Genomic DNA, 18,188 nt, shown 5'->3' on the forward strand with positions numbered 1-18,188 from the left:
AGAATCAGCCTGTCTGTCCTTTGAAGCTTTAACGCCAGGCATTGGCTTCTCCTCTCCAGCTATGAACGTCCTAGATGGCATCTTTTTTCAAATATAAGGTTGTTTCACCCACATTGAAAATCTGTTGTTCAGTGTAGCCACCTGCATCGCTGATCTTAGCTAGATTTTCTGGGTAAATTGCTGCAATTTCTCCATAAGCACTGGCTGGTTCATCTTGTACTTTTATGTTATGGAGATGGCTTCTTTAAACGTCATGAACCAACATCGGCTAGCTTCAAATTTTTCTTCTGTAGCTTCCTCACCTCTCTTAGCCTTCATAGGACTAAAGAGTTAGGGCCTTGTGTGGATTAGGCTTTGGCCTAAGGGAATGTTGTGGCTGGTTTGATCTTCTGTCCAGACCACTCAGTCATTCTCCATATCAGCAATACAGGTGTTTCACTTTCTTATTTGTATGTTCACTGGAGAAGCAGTGAACATACAAATATTAATTTCCTTCAAGAACTTTTCCTTCGCATTCACAACTAGAGTAACTGTTTGGCATCAGAGGCCTGTCTTTCCGCTTATTCCAGCTTTCAACATGCCTTCCTCACTAAGCTTAATCATTTCTAGGTTTTGATATAAAGTGAGAGACGTAGGAGTCTTCCTTCCACTTGAACACTCAGAGGCCACTGTAAGGTTATTAATTGGCCTAATTTTAATATTATTGTGTCTCAGGAGATGGGGAGGCCCACTGAGAGGAAGAGAGACAGAACACCCAGCTTGCGGAGCAGTCAGAACACATACAACATTTATCAATTAAGTTCACTGTCTAATATGGATATAGTTCATGGCACCCCAAAACAATTATGATAGTAACATCAAAGCAGTGATCAGAGATCTCCATAACAGATATAATAATAATGACAATGTCTGACATATTGCGACAATTACCAAAATACGACACGAAGAGAGCACATGCTGTTGGAAAAAGTGCACTGACTTGTTGGACATGAGGTTGCCAGAAACCTTCAATTTGTAGGAAATGCAGTATCTGCGAAGTGCAATAAAGGGAAGCACAATAAAACGAAATATGTCTGTATATTACCTAAACAAATGGAAAAGGCAGTGAAATCTCCATTAATACGTGACAGACATCAAAATACATCATAAAATATGTATCATTTAAAATTATTTATAAAGTAAGTCATTAAATGATATTTATAAATCATAAAAAATATGAGTTTGTGTCCCCTTACTATCTCCCTTTTAGATAGAGAGCCTTTTTATTATTTAATAGATTCCATAAGGGTCTACAAAGTACTCACCAGATATTATACAGTGTAGAAATGTACTTTTGAGAGGTAAGAGAGTTTAGAGATTTAGAGGCCATTTAGTCTAATGTATTTATTTTAAAAGTAAAAAAAACCCCTGAGCTATGGGGAGTAAATAACTTATCTTGATAACAAAATGTGCGGGACTGGCATAGATCTGGAGTTCTGAGTTCTAGTATTGGCTCTGCCAATTGTTAAGGATAACCTTTGTTAAGACGCTTATATTGATTGAATTTTAGTTTCCTCCCCTGAAAATGAGAGGGCTCACTTAGACAAACTCTAACGTACATGCAACTGGAAGGCATATAACCTAGTCCTGAGGCCAAAAGCATATTAGCGGAAAAACATGCCACGTAGGAAAAAGTAGAGGAGGCAGTAAAGAAATTAGAGACCCTATCCCCTCTCTGCAGGCTGACTGTGCCTGTGCCATGCTTCCGTTCCAAACATCAGGCCCCTCAAGGATGGACTGTGTCCACACCCCTCATAGGGACAGTGCAGGAACACGGTTGAGAATTGGTCGTCTCAGGCAAGAAGCAGACTCTAGCACAGAATCAAACACCTGGAGCACCATCTCGACACTACCTCACTAACTTCCGTACTGGGCCACGACAACCCCTCAGAGTTCATCTTACTGCTCAAATATTCCCACATACTCTTGCATCACACTTCATGTTCTGGAAGCAATATTAAAGTTCTTTCTTCATGGGAGAAGTGCCTCCTTAATAGGTGCTCTGTCTTTGTAGTGTATAATCTCTGCTGTCAACAATTATAGCTGAAAATTCAATTCTTTAGGAGTCTTCATTTTTCCAGCCCTTAGCCTGAGATTTAGGTACCTGACCAGCAGGTGGCATTTGGGTTTCTTGGTCTTATGGTCTACACCAAAAAGCTTTTGCTGAAGGCCTGTTCTGGCAGACTGTCAACTGACCCCCAACATCCATTTCCCCTGGTTCCTTGATAATAAGGCTCTAATTTTTAGCTGGGCACATTTTATGGGGCGGAGGGATAAAACTATACCTCAAGCCTTCTTATAACAAGGTGTGAGTACATTTTACCAATAAGATGTAAGCAGATATGATGCATGCCACCTTCTGGCAGACATAAGCTATTAATAGTTGGCAGCACTCATTCATTCCTGTTCCTTCCCTAATGCCACCTTCCTGCTGGCTGGAAAGCAGATGTCACATGGCTGGAACCCCAGCAGCCACCTAGGCCCATGATGTGATTCTAGGAACAAGAGTCACGTGTGATGAAGCAGCAAAAGGAGGAGCCGGGATTCCTTACTCCATGGACCAAGTCGGCCCTGGACTGACTCCCCCCGTGCTTTTATGTGAGAGGGGAGTACACGTCTATCATCTTTAAGCCGTGGTTCTTTTGATTTTATTTTTCCTGTTGCTCACAGCTGAACCTACACTGAACAACACATCATGAGATTCAGATTCATTTTTGAAAACACAAATGTTTATTAAAATGGTAAAACACAAGTATCATTAACAAACATATTGTGGCATTGATTCAGTTTTAATAAGAAGGAAGAGACTGACTACTTTGTTTTTAAAGGACAATGAAATAATATCATTCTTTTTCTCAAGATCGTTTTCTAGTAAACAGTTGGAGCAGATCGTTAGCTGTGGGTAACCTGAAATCTGAAGCAACAACTTTTATGAGTCGCAAAAGCCATGACTCTCAGAATAATTTAAAAGGAATTTAAACCTACTTAAGTGGTTTTATTACATGTAATATATGAAACCCAGTAATATCTGTAAATTCCTAAAATATTAAAAATTTACATATATACTAAGAGTGAACAAATCTACAATGAGTATGGCTGTCACTTGTGTTACTAAGTTTATGAATAGCCTGATCTGTGATAGTTATGGCCTCTAACAATAACATTATTAAGGAATAAACTTAGATGGATGCTTAGAACTGAATCTAACATTCATATTTAATCAACACCTGTTTGCCTCATTAGCATGTCAGAAAAGCAAGCTTGCACGGCAAAATTCCTGTGCCAGGCCCTGTTCCACATCCCCCAGGAGAGCCAGCCGAGAGAGCTTCCTTCCCTGGCATTTTCTCCGTGCTGTAAATCACCAGGCCTGGGTTCAGACACTTTCCTGGCTGCCATTTTAATGCAGACCACATTCATAATTTAAACAGGACCATTTCCTCAGAGCAAACTTTAGAGAAACTCAGAAGAATATCAGCACAAGTCAACCTTGGACGTTCATCTACCTATCTACCTTGTCACAGGGAGGCCCCCACGGAAGGCTCAAGAAATCTTCCCAGGCCTTCATTACGGGGATTTTACACAGATACCTGACCAGCGGCTGCTCCAGTCTCAAAACTGCCTTGTGATTTCTGCATATCATGGGTTATATGGTCTCAGGTTGCTGCAAAGTCATGTCTGTTTTTAAACACGGGAGAGAATTTATGTACAGTGGTATGGAGACTGCAGCAACTACGGACTTGGGCCACATGACTTATTTCTCTATTATAAGATAGCAAGAAAAGACTCTTATCTTCTAGAGCCAAATTATTTTAACACAGCTGGTATCTAGACAAGGGGAAAGAGGCACTTAATCTAGAATTCCTGCATGACACAGAAGATTCTAAAGTAGGGCAGGAATATGTTTATACAAGAAAATGTCACTGTGAAGCATAATATAAAAAACAACACAAACACTTACCCGATAAATTGTCAAGAATGACTGATTCCATTTTAAGCAGTTTCCTAATCATATGTAAGCATAGTGATCCCTCAAAAAATTTCTTTTTGAAAACATTCCTCCATTCCCTTGTCACTAGTATGTTCTGAAGATTTTTGACCTTTAGCAAACTGCAAGAACATAGTGCTATGAAAAACATCATCACTAGTTCAACAGTCAGCTCACCAAGGATCTGGATGAGTCAACCCTCCAAAACTGCATGTGCCAGGAGCTCAGTGCAGAACTTAACGAGTACTAAGACACTAATTAATGTTTCCAGAACATGTTCTTTGAATAGCAAAGCCTGTATTGCTAGTAATCACAAATTGGTTCTCACCAAGGTTAGAAAAATCTAAATTAAAGAAAAAAATAATCCCACTCCCTCTACCCCAAGACATGTTGGTAAACCCAAACAAACATCTAATTTTAACATTTCTGTTCAGCTACACAATGAACCATCGTAGGGATGTTCTTGATGTTTCATATGCAGGACAGTAGGAAATTCTCAGAAAAGTAAAATTCCTACTAAGAAAAGAGGAATAAAGATAAAAATCTATGTTAAATACTTATAAAATCCTTACTTCTTTGCTTTCTCCCTTAAAACATGAGTCCGTGGATTCTCCTAATTTGTCTTTTATAAAATGTGGAAACTGTTGTTATTGGAGTTTATTCACAGTATACTCAGTGCACTGTTCTTTTTCAGCTCTATTAATTTTGTCTTTCATTTTGAAAGAAGAAAAGCCAATCTCTCAGCTGGCTGAACAGAAATCAGACATTCAGAAACTAGGAAGTGTATTTTCGCTACACTACATTGCTTTGCGAGGTCACGTTCAACCACTGTGCACTATTCCACCCACAGACGGCAAGTGCCACAGGCAGCAACCCTGCCACCCCCCCCGCCCCCCCCCCCCCCCCCCCCCCCCGGCCACAGGATGTGACTCTGCCGTAAAATTACGGAATTGCACTGTAACAACGAGGCAGAGGCAATCTTTGAACAAAGGGCAGTGGTAAAATCTTTCAGGAATCTCACTGGGGAATAGGGAATCACGGAAACACCCACCCCTCGGAGCCCTGCCCACCTTCCACTCCTGTGAAGACTCCCGCCAGGATGGCCCCTGAACTCCGTCCACAGCACCGAGCGAAGCCTGCACCTTTCCCCTGACCACTGTGGTAACAGCCTTGGGTTGTTTGATCTTTCAGATCTGTATGTTTCAACTTCCCGGTCTGACTGTAAATTACCCAAGGGCAGTGCCTATGTCTGGAATTTCTTTGTATTCAAATAGTACATGTCCCTACATATCACACTTATAAATATTTACTGATAGACTAAATTTAACTACCATTTCCCTATTACTTCATTTTGTTTAAAATGAAACATTACTGATTATAAATGTAGACACATTTTTCAAGTAAATTCACTCATCAGCAAATCAGTTTTACGAATGTAATTTCTAATGCTCAGTGTTTCAACTTCTTTTTTAAAAGACCAAGACATGGAGGTTCTAATCAATATTATGTGACTGTGTCATTCACAATAAAAAGAAGGAAAAAGAAAAGATTAATCAACTGCAGACTTGATAAACCCATCTAAAACTAAATTTGTATATGTGCCCCAGATTGGAAGAGAAATTGACAGTTTTTCTAGGATCTGATTTTCAAGATTATATTTTTGGTATAGATCAATTTTCTACTCACAGCTATAATCAGGAATGAATAAAGGCTATAGAGATAGCAGCTCTGCTGTTTCTGTCAGCAAAATCTGTTACCAGATCCTTCACTTTCCCACTCAAGGTCTTGAGAGACACTCAGGGTCTTGAGAGAATGTAGATCATACAAAGCACAGCCCTCTGTGGCTCATTTAGCCACTCTTCTCTTTCTCCTTGCTTTGGTCTATTTTGCCACCTCCACCACCAGGTAGATGGTACCATTAAAAGGTGTGCATGCCCATGGCCACCATCAATTAGTGTGGACCAACCATGCAGGGTAATCTGTGCTGCAGTATATGCATCAAAATGCTAATATGCCTCACAGAATGGCAGAAAGAATGACAAATAGTCTGGGAGATATTCTTTTTAAATCACATATGGAATAAATATAAACCCCAGGATCAAGAGGAATCAAAAGTAACATTATCCTAAAGTAACAGAAAAATAGAATATCTTTTTCTCCAAAATGCTGTGTATTACACACTGTTAGGATGCTTTCCATTCATGCTAACATCCCTCCCTCTCTAGAGCCCGCATTTGACAATGGTAGCATTGTAATGACAGTCATCGCTGGCAACACTGTCAAGAGCATCTGTCGTGCTCTCACGTCAAAGCTCTGCTGCCTACACTTCAATCTAAACCACTGCAAAGTGGATTTTAAGTGACACAAGTCAATGGTGTCATGACATCATAGGGTGTTCCAAAGGCACATTTATACCCACAAGGAAAGAATTCTATTTTAATAATAGTACACTATATATGATGTGCAGAATCAGTAGATACAAGATCTTCTATTGGCTCTACACATAGAGGCTACGCTCTGTTAATAGGTATAGTTCTATCTTCTAAACATGGAAATGAAGAGTAGTGTATTAAGATCTGTGAGCCAGTGTGTCTGTCTGGTTACTAGCTCTTTAAATATTTACCATCAATCTTTTTCTTCCTCCTACTGCAGCACTATGAATTAAAAAGCTGTAAGTATGTGAACAGTTTAATGCCAGGAAAGTTTCCTTTGGGAAGTGGAGAGCCAGACACAAGGAAGTTCTGTGAGTTTTCCAATGACACAGGCAATTGACGGCACCCAGGCACATTTTCTCCTCAGTTTGATCTGGAAATTTCAGGCTGCTACGGATGCAGCTGGCAGATTTCTATTCCACACAAGCACTTGCTCAGCTGTAAAGTTTCATTTTTTCATTTATAAATGAAAATACATTTTAGGTGGTAACTAGTTTGCCATCTATAAAGAATATTACTACTATCAGAATTGGGGAAAAAGCCACCTGCTAGGAGAAACAACCCCGATCATCCTCACTAAGTAGTAAGAGGTACTTCCCTGGCAGCAGCCACCTCCCTGGCAGCTGTCATTATTACGGGGGCTCCTCCCTCCCCCGAACTGTAAGGTGATTGTATACCTGGGTACTAACTGTGGGAAGGCGGAAAAGAGAGGAGAAAAACGTCTTTTTTATACAGAGCTGAGGGTTATGCAGCAGAGATAAGGAGGAGAAGACTGGGGTCTCTCTCGGGTGACTCTGCCCAATCCTAGGGCAGCCGGGACTGTGCTCTCGAGAGCAGGAGCGCACTGGCTGGGTGCTGCCCGGGTGTCCCCAGCATTAGTGACAGGAGAGGCACACCTGTCTTTGCTGGGGATGCCCAAGCAAGGACCAGAATTAGGCCTTGAGAAGGCCCAATGTAACAGCTGACAGGGCCAAATTTCCTACACGTACAGAAAAGGGAAAACAGCAAAGAATGCCAGCCTAAAAGTGAACGGATTTAAAAAGTCTAATATAGGACTAGGGTGATTCATGAACCACGTAAACACCAGACAGGGGCTGCAGGCCCTGCACGATCCCTCTCCAGGCAATGGCTCAACTTCAAAATGAAACTCACAAGAAGTAAGCCAAATAGATAAGGAAAACTAAGTCTGTCATATTTCTAATTTTTAAATATTGATTCAAAAACAGATTATATTCTGTGTGCCAGACCCTTAATATATATTATTTCATGATAAATCCTATAGAAATCCTGAAAAATAGATCTCTATTATACAGCTGTAAAAATTATGGCAGAAAGATTAAGTGACTTGTCCAATGTCAACCAATAAGTGTATGGCAGATTTCAGGCCTGTCTGGCAGGGCTTCTTGATGAAGGCCCCATGCCTTGTGATTTTAAATACTATTTACATAGATGAGGATTCAGCAAACTTTTCCTTATAGGGCCAAATACTAAATATTTCAGGCCTTGTGGGGCACACAGTCCCTAACCATTCTGTTAAAATGCTGAAGCAGCCACAGGCAGTACGTAAACAAGTGGACGTGGCTGTTTTCCAACGAAACAGGACACCAGTTTGCCAACTCCTGATTTGGCAAATATAGAACAGAGGTTGGTAAACCGCAGCCCTGCACCGAATCCAGCCCACCACCTTTCTGTGTAAACAGAGTTTTATTTCTGATCTCGATCTAGCCTATCATCTAGACTACTTCTAGACAGTTGGAGGGTAATTCACCAAGCAAGCTATAACAATGCCCTACTTTCACAGAAACATTCTTAGGAACATCCAGTGCTCTTTGTTCTAATCCTCCTTCACAATGTTCTGATTCCTAATCCAGCCCCTAGGTGGGAGAGCCTTGGTAAACACCTGGTGCCCTATCGGTGACCTCTCACTGCAAAGGAACAGACACATTCTTCGTCACCATCAATCAACCAGAGATTCAGTTTCTGGAAGATTCAGCACCCCTGGGGAGCTGAAAAAACCAAAAAGGAGATTCTTAACCTGAAAAGATGGCGACTGAAAACTGAGCTTGTGGTGCCATGACAATTAATTAGTTAATTCATTCATTAAAATATTGTACTGAGCGCCTACTTTGCCAGGCAGAAGTACGTATGATCTGCAGACTAAAAAGACTGACTCACAGCACTTGAGTCCATACTTCACATAGATCGAACCTCTGTTGTTATATATGAAACCCAAAGACCTGAGTTGGAACATACCCCATTTTCAAGTAAGCAGACTGACACAGACCAAAGGCGTTACTTTGACAGGTACTGTAATAAGAGCCCTGAGACAAAGAACTCAGGTTCTTTGTTTCCTGTCCAGAATAACAAACAAGGGAGCAGAACCTGTAAGCTATGGGAGGGCAGGGACTGTGCTGGGCTCACTGCTGAGTCCTAAAGGCTCCTCGATGGCAGGGACTCCAAAAATATTTGTCATCTGTATTACCATAGATTACCTCCATGGCCTCTGACAAGCTGGAGTGTGAATGGTCCAGCCCGAAAGTGAGATTTCCTAACTCTCATATTAATGAGATCAAATTCTCCATACCTGGATTGTCTGGTAATCGGAAGCATCAATTCCTTTCACGGTCACCTCTCGAAAAACTCTCGGCTCCAGTTCCTCTTTGGTAAGATCACAGTGATAAATGATACCTAAAAAGGACAGGAAGTCTTAGTTTAGTCCACAAGACTCACTAGAGGCAAGGAAGGCAAGGATCACAGGGCATGACCAGATGCCAGGAATGGCAAGAGAGGGACAGAGTCAGGCACCTGGTCAATCACCATCACAGTGGAGGGTCACCACATGCTGTGTGCTTAGAACATGCTGCTCTGGCACAGGGAGTGCTACGCTCTCTTCACCGTCACCAGCTCGTGCAGCTTTCCTTCTTACTCATCTGCGTATACATTTTAAAAGACTCAAATACATTCTGAGTATGCGAAAAGGTGAAAAACCTAATTACAGAAACTTAACAGGTTTTCCCCAAGCCAGGTCGCTTAGGAGGACAGGTCAAAGAAAACAGGAGACTTCATTTAGGGCCATTTTACCTGGGAGGCAATTGACAGAAAACTCAAGTGACTTGCCCAAGGTCAACAGCCAGTCAGGGGTCTTTTGACAGGTACCTCTGGGGATCCTGACACCTGACATCTACCCATCTGTGGACACACATGGGGACAGCAATCAGGGACCGAGGTGATTGGTAGTCATTTCAAAACTGCTTTTACAATTGTGATTATCCCAGTAATTATGCACAACAGAAAATAATTAATATACACCAAGAATGCCAGCTTATTTAACACTAATTAAAATTCCATTTCCTGAATTTAATGCTACTACTTTTTAACATTTACGAACTAAATCGAAGAAACAATAAGCAAGATGAGTCATTAATGTTTGAAAACAATGACACTTCTGTGGTTTATGAAACAGAATTAGTCATTCACAGAGTGGCTGCTGTGGAAACAGCACTTCCCCACCTAATACTTTACACATATTGATGTTAAGCACATGAAAAATCGATCTAGTGATCCCACCGATACTTGCTGGAAAACCAAAAACCAATGGTACTCCCATAGGGCACATTTAAATGGAATAATAATGTATTAAAATGGAGTTTTTCTCAACTCCTCTGTGTATGTACTTCACTAACAGCTGAGAAACAATAACACTCTGACCCCCACTGGCAAAGAGTAAATACACTGAGATCCATTAATAGCATGACTGCTAATCTTTATGAATGTTATTTCAGTTCTCATGCTTACAGAAACTATTAATATTTTAAGGTTGCTATAATAGGGTGTATGATTAACACTGACAGAAAGAAGATGCATAACGTGACTGAAGTGTTGACTTTGTTAGTTCAAGTTATACTAGGATATTTGTTAGAATATATCTTTATAAATAATCTATAGGTAATCCCCGGGTTATGGATGACCCAACTTAAGGCGTTCCATACTTCTGGGCTCCCAAGGCTCCCCATAAGGATAATTCACAATTAAATAATTAAATTAGTAATTCTTCTGTGCATGGCAACAGACCTGCACGGGGTAAGTGGTTCGTTGGCGCAGCATCTTTATGCTGGCGGCTAGTCTCATGGGTAGACAGAGAAGCAGCTGATAGAAACACAAGAACATGAAGAATCAGAAGACCCAGAGCCAAGAAAGTTTATGACAAAGGAATTAGCTGAAGCCTTTTCCTCACTGAAGCAGGATTTACTAAGCTTGAGGAGAAAGATCCTAACATTGAGCGGTCTACAAAGGTTAGTGAGACCAGCTGCTACAAGGCCATTTATGATGAAAAAAAGAAAAAGGCTGAGCAAACAACCCTAGATACCTTGTTCAAGAAAACGACTTCAGTGGTGAGCTCCCCTCCTCCAGCAAGAGAATCAAACCCTGATTCTCCAGCACCCACCCCATCCTCTCCAGCACCATCTCCACCATCATCACCGTGTGATTAGCATCAGCCTGCCTTCTGGCCTCAAAAGTCCCCTTTCAGTAAGCCAGACACTGATGCAACCTTGGGTGAGTGTTAAACTTTAATATTCTTTTTGGAAATTTCTCCTCTCTCCTAGCTAAATTTCTTGTATGAGTTTGTTTTTATGTTCTGTTTATTTGAATTAAAGAGCACAATAGTTTCTGTAACTTATAGCACAGGGGTATTATTATTATTATAGTATTATACTGCATTATTACCACATATGAGCCATTATAGTATTGTTATTATTATTATTACCACTATATATGTGCTGTTCTTCAGGGATCCCAGTTATATACAAATCTGACCTAAAGACGTTCTCAGGAACATACCCTGTCCATGACCCGGGGACCACCTGGACTTCCAAACTACACTCTGTGAGTTCGCATTCTAATTTACCAGATATACTGAATACTGCACTTGCCTATATGGATGTAATCTCGAGAGTAAAAGGCTATTTGTGATATATTTAAATTTTTAATTGCTTCTTGATCAGTACCTGGTGCCCCCCCACAAGCCCAAAATACATCTAAACCTTTGACAAAACTCCAAACAATCAAACAAAAAAAGAGCATGCAGTCCAAGAATGTGGCACTGGAACTCCTGACACCACCCCTGCATCCCCGCGACCTGTAGTACTATGACTGCTGAAGGCCTCAGAAGCCAGAATTCCCAGCTCTGGCAGTTACTAGCTTAGTGCCTTAGATAAGTAACTGAAGTACTAGAGAGCAAACTTTCTAGTGAAAGACATTAACTGAGAACTACACTCAAAATGCCTGTTTATCTAGAAAGGTTGAGACATCAAATCTAACAGCAGAATGCAATAAATATACAACAGGGGCTGGTTACTGTTCAGAGAAAGGGTGTTAAATGCCTGACCTCTGTTCTTTTGTCCTGTGCACCAGAAGTGATACCTTGATGGAGGCTGTGTTTAAGCTGAAGGTGTAGTGCTTTGTGTGTCTTATCAATACTTGCTGTTCATAGGTCCTCCTGGCTTTGCCCAGGTTAGCCTGTTGCACATTCACACCGTAATGTGAATCCCTACAACCTAGCAGTGCTTTGTGTCCTACCTGATTTGGCTCATATGGTATAAAAACAATGAAGGTCGGGTTTGAAGAAAACATCCTAGAATCACAAACCAGAAAGGACTGGTTACATGATCTCTAGGAGATAAATTTCAAAGGTTAAGGGTATATAACCTGAACTTATGTACCCCCACGATGAGCTGAAATAAAAAAAAAAAAAAAAAAAAAAAAAAAAGGTTAAGGGTAAAAGAGAATTGGACTATGGAAGAACCTTAAGGCCAGAAGAGGTGTCTGGATTTGGGAACTTGCCTCCTGATGAAAACAGTGCTTTAAGAAGGCCATTCTAGCAACAGGAAGGAGCCAAGGAGAGCAGGTGGCATGTTCCCAGTTTATTAAATGTAACGAGGTAGAAGTGGGAGTTAGGAGAAGAATGATTATAGGAGAAACCGCAAATGAAGAATCAGAGGGATCTAAATTGGATATGTAAAAAGGTAAACTTTGTAACCCATGGAGATATTGTTTTATTTGATTACAGGCTGAGTTTCAATGTATTTAGTAGGAAAAAACAAAAGCAAGTCTCATAAAAAATTTTCATCTTTCCCAAAGAATGTGAAAGGCTTCTTTAATTTCTCATCCCTGCCTCCCAGGGCCATGCATATGGGACTGCTATACCAAATTATTACAACATGCAAGTCTATCTGGAGCTGACCTTAGGCAACCCTCCAAGTTTTCACAAGAACAGAATTAATCAGCTCAACCACTAAGTGGTTTAAACCATAGGGAATAAGTGCATTGTGCTCCAAGCTGCCCTGGCTGCCTGTTCTCTCCCAAGTGTGACTCAAGGTGCAAAAATCATGAATGGCTTGGGCTAAAGATGTGTCTTCACCATGTGCCCCCATGGGAAACGAAGTCAGCTGGTGTGCACCTGCCAGATGTACCACACATCCACAGCAGGAAGCTGGAGCTGTAGTCATCTGTGACCCTGGGGCTTTACTCAAAATTGAGTACCTCTGTTGTTTACTGCAGTAGTTAATAGCTAACCTTCAGAGACCAGTGCAAGACAGCTTGTGACATGAGGTATGTGTGTATGGATGTGTGTATACACATTGACACATTGACAATTCTTGCTTTCATGACATCTAGTTTAATTATCTGATGGCTGTTTTTGCATCTGGTCTCAGAAGACCCGGGTCTGGGAGCCCCGTTCTCTGGTTTTAGAGATCAACTTGCATTCAGGAGAGAAAAGAGAACGATGGAGGCAAAATGAGTAAGAGGAGACAAAAGAGACAGACAAAGCATCATAGGAACAAATTAAAGCTTGGCGAGAGCTGCCCGGCAGTACAGAACTAAGAACACACTTGTCTTTTCAAATATCACAGCCACAGTCACAGATAATATTTCATTGCTTGGAATAGAACCCAACATTTCACACTAGGACAATGAGCCCTTTCTTCCCCACGTAATGATGAGCTTGTTCCTGAAATAAATGGTTACATGCGGTCGTTGAAGGAAGCTGATGGGCCTTTGGAGACTCTGCTTTTAGCAAGAGCAGGAGAGTCACCCCCACTCTGTCTTCCTCATTGTCCTTTACCCTTGTAAACTGTTTAAGATAAGAGATTTTCCAAAGTAAAATTTCCGGAAAGAGCATAAGTTGGAGGAAATAAATTGTATACCCTGCAGCAGTGGATTAAGGATGGCTATCTGGAAGAATTGGCCTTTTCCTGGTCTGTCCACTGGCTGCTGCTATACTCCAGGCTCCAGTGGAAAGTGGGATGAGGAGACACACAGGGCGCCTTGGAGTTCTTGCACCGTCACTTCCTGACTCCTGGCCCTGGGGGGCTCCACATTCTTGTGGGTGCTTTTCCTAGCCCCTCTCGATCCTCTGCAAGGTGCTCGAGAAAGTAAAGCTGACTAGGTTTTCCAGGGACACCATCAGACTCACAGAACATCATTCTTTTGGTTTTAATAACCCTGGCAGCAACCTGTCACTGCAACAGGATTCCTTAAGGACTGACTGCTCTATGACTCAGAGGCTCAAAATAAAAGAGGAGGAGACATCACTGTCGACTGGCCAAATCCCAAGAGCAGGACAGGGCCACATCAGCACCTGCTGAGCTCTCCCCTAAGACTAGCTTTATTTTCTAAGGACCAAAGGATCGTGACAAGACCGGGTGGGGAAGAAAAGCACCCTGGAGGAGCTCAATAAATGAACAAGAAAAGCGCAGAAATTTTTTTCAGCCAGATTGTTTTTAGGACAAGGTCTGCCTGGTCAACTGCCAACTGCCAACTGCGCCAGCCTCCAGGGACAAATCACAGCATGTGTGTGGCTCCCACTCCACAGAGACAGTGCAGCCAAACGGAGAGGCAGAGGAAACACCAAAACAAAGCAAAATGAATGTGACCAATTTTTTTAAAAAGTTAAAGAGAGAGCTATGTTTACTTTGGAGAAAATTAACCCATACCACGAAATGTAAAATCACAACTAACAAGCATCTTCCCTTTTCTACTAGAACCAAGTAACACTCGTTTTTTTATGATGGAAGACCAGACTTTCAGAATTACATTTTAATTCAGTTTAATGGCAGAACTGATTTTCAGTTTATTCTAGCAAACGTTTTCTAATGCCAGATGTGGCTGCAGGTTTTATTTTGTTTTTTGTTATCTGCACTGTGTGTTCTGGTATTTATAGACCAAAGGCTGAATCGAACGTTTTATCTGTTGGTACTCATTTTTAATCAACCTGAACAATAGCTGTTCCTCTCCCAGAAGAACAGAGATTCAGCATTTAAGACAGATGAGAGTGTAGTTTTAGGCATTTACATTTCCCTTTGTTCTGAGCATATGTTTTACGGTTTTATTCCCACTACATAATTTTGGCTGTAGTACAGCATTCGCAATTTTCAATAACATAGCATTATTTCCATTCCCCCCCAAAGTCCCAAACATCAGTCTGATGTTTAAAGTGAGCAGCAATAGTGCAAAGACACTTACCTGGAGATAAAAAGGAAGTAAACTGATAGAAGATTTCGGTGTCCTTCTTCTGCCCGCTGTATCCCACAATGCTGCCGACCTCGAGCGGGAAGGTCCTGAGGAGAGCACCAGTAGCCAGGTCGTGAAGCTGCAGAATGTTCTTCACGTCGTGGAGGTAGCATAAGACTAAAAAGCTGGACCTGACGCAAGCTACCCATTCTGAAAAGAAGAAGAGATAACACTTTTTGAAAATTAATAACATACTATTCATTTAATTGAACAACAGTTCTAGAGATACACATTGTGTTATGCAGCAATGAGACTTGCAAAATCATTTTATAATTGGTTTTAATTATTCAACTAGTTTTTAGCATATTCCTATACTAAATGATTATTGATGTCATACCCAGAGAAAATAAAATAATCTACATTTTGGGCCAGGAGCTTATGATGACCTAGATAATGTGTGGAATACAAATAATCCTGCCTATTTTGTGTCCAGTATCATACCATAGGAGCTATTTAAAAAAAAAAAAAAACAACAACAAAAACCAAATCATGATTCATGTCTGACAAGGTTGTTTATTTGACAAAAATATATTAAACCTTTGGTATGCACCAGGTTCCCTGTAAGGTGCTGGAGAGACAAGTGGAAAGATGAGGTCAATTCTGCTCGAGACATAATTATAAAAAAATACAAGTAGCAAGATGTAAACAAAGGTAAGTGATTGGTTGGTTGAGGACCCACAGTGAGTGAGAGCCCTTGAGTACAGGCGTATGGAGACGGGGTTAGGTGATGGGGGCCATCAGGAAAGGACAGCTTTCCGGGAATAAGGTGGTGGGCAGACAGGTGACTTGAGGAATGGAGGCCAGAGCAAGGAAGGAGGAGAGAGGAAAGGAATATGAATGCACGGACAGCGGGAAGGATGGAAGGAAGGAAGACTGGTAAAGAGAACTAGTGAGAGATCCATTTTCAAGAAGAAAAAAGTTGTTCCGTTCAGGGGTGGGTGGCCATGCTGGCGGCGGCCTAATGGGGCATTCAGTGAGCCAGGTGGAGGGGAGCTTAGTTACCAGTTACCGAAGGGCCACTGTTTGAACAGAAGGGTGACATAAATAAAGACGGCATTAAGAAAGCCTGTATCTGACGGCTGAAAGCAGAACAACGCAAGTCTGTGTAAGGATGGAGGGGAGACGAGTACGAACACGACTGCATAAGCCAGTAGAACACCAGATCAGGCTGGGCATAAAGACGAGGCGGAAAGAAAAGAAAGGACGGGTATTTCCTAAGAAGAATCCCTGGGACTTGGTGAATGCAGGGATATGGAGAGTGAGGTAGAGTTCTCAACTCCCAGGGCTGCAGCTTGCAGCAACAGTGCCCAGTGACATGGCTGGGACAGCAGGAGAGACCCAGGCCACGGGGAACGGGGAGAACCAAGGGGCAGGCACAGCGTCAGCCTGAGGTCAGCAGGGTCACCCAGAGGGAGAGATGCTGAGGCAGATGGAAGGACAGGGCTGCAGGTCGCAGGCAAACAAGCTAAAAAGATGCCTTTCTCGGGTTTTGTGGTGGAGTGTGGTGGGGTTCTTGACACTGCTTATTTTTATAACCCAAGAAACTAGCAGTTCACACTTGTGATGTCAGAATTTATCCACGTGAACAACAAGACAACACCCAGAGGAACTGAGACCACCAGGGACCCCAGTCTCGGGTTGTTAAGATTACTACCGCTAACTTTTCCTCAAGTGAGGATGTAAAGAACTCTTACATCCAAAAGTAAGTTGCTCATTCTCCAATACAGTTTTTTTAAAGCACCTCAGTTAAGCGATATTGTTCATGTGGCCTAATGCTTTAAAGAGAGAAAAGTTGGGGGGAAAAAATGAAATAAATTATAGCTGTCAAAGAATAATCAATCTGTGTTAACTATGAGTACATCAGAATTATAAAACAGACAAAAATGAATAAGAGAAGGACAAGTGATTTGTAGACTGTCATTAATAAAAGCTCTGACTTTATAGCTGTACTTTATGACTCATCTCTAGTTTTTATTCCCAATAGGGCATTCTGTGCTAATGATACATAGCAAATTCAACTGTGCTTCTCTTTGAATTGATGAGTTCTACTGAATACTGAAGGTCTCCCCTTTCCAGTTTAAAGAACTTATAACCTTTTTAGAAGGAAGGCTATAAAAATATATCATCCCCCCAAATCTCTGAGCATTAATTTGCATTTCATTAGATCTCTAAGGTGGGATGTCACCTTAAGGCACAGTTAATACCCCTTTTTGGCTTAAATGGCAGAAAATTCAGATGCCTTGGGAACTATTTACAGCAGCCATGATGGCTCCCTATACAAGAGTCACTGTTCCAACCTGACTCGCTCCTGAAAGTCGCCCAGGGCACCTACATGAAGACCCACGCCAGCACGTCTCATCTCAGGGGGATGCTCGTGGCACAGAGTGCTGAATCTGGCACTCGGGAAGCACTGAACACTGGCTGTAACCACCCTTATGGGGGACATTCCTGCCTCAGTTTAGACAGAAGCCATCAGACTATCAAAATGACTATGAAACAGATTTGTTGCACAAAGACACTAAAGGAAATGGTCAAAAACCTGTTCCACAACTCATGGATCCCTTATCCAGACATAAATAAGGGTCAGAGAGTGAACAGAAGGTTCTGAGGAGGCAAGTGATGAGATTTCCTTGGAAAGAACCCCTGCCACGCTGTAAGTCCCCTTCCGACTGGAGTGAGGGTGTCAGGGTTATTACCTTCTAGTAGCCCCAGCTTGAGAAAGACAGAGTACTGGCACCTGATCCAAACCTGAGAAGTCAAAGGGACTGTGTCTGGAAACTCGGAAGGCAGGAGAAGGGCCAACTGCTCTGGAAGAGCCTGGGCGGGGTTGCTGCTGCGGGGCTGCCAATGTGGACTTTGCAGGAAAGAGCAGGCACGGGGGTTGTCTTGGGTCCTGTCCAATAGAACTGCCCGCAGGGGTGCGGAGATCTCAGTACAAGAGGGTGGAGAGGTGCAGCCAGATGCCCAGGGACTGAGGAGAGTCTCAAGCAAACAGGCAGTCATACTTTCTCTAGGGCCAAGGGCACTGCAGCAACAACGGCCCAGAAGGAAATGCTCATAGGAAACCGTGGCCCTGGGAGAGTCAGCAGGAATCATCTGCCACCCCCATACCCCCAAGCAATGCCAGGTTTAAATACCTGCCAGGCACACAGAGCATACTG

At 42.0% G+C, this 18,188-nt stretch overlaps 1 protein-coding gene across 2 annotated transcripts in view; it reads right to left on the reverse strand.

Annotated features, from left to right (window-relative positions):
* LOC123633112 (prolyl endopeptidase) overlaps positions 1-18,188 on the reverse strand; it is a 136,632-nt gene that overhangs the window by 40,963 nt on the left and 77,481 nt on the right. For both annotated transcript variants that reach the window (XM_045544099.1, XM_045544100.1), the window contains 2 exons: positions 14,980-15,177; positions 9,041-9,144 (listed from right to left, as the gene is read on the reverse strand). In XM_045544099.1, coding sequence (XP_045400055.1) covers positions 9,041-9,144; positions 14,980-15,177 — 302 coding nt within the window. The remainder of the gene's footprint in view (positions 1-9,040; positions 9,145-14,979; positions 15,178-18,188) is intronic.

This window comes from Lemur catta, chromosome 2 (genome assembly GCF_020740605.2).
Source record: "Lemur catta isolate mLemCat1 chromosome 2, mLemCat1.pri, whole genome shotgun sequence".
Taxonomy (NCBI): domain Eukaryota; kingdom Metazoa; phylum Chordata; class Mammalia; order Primates; family Lemuridae; genus Lemur; species Lemur catta.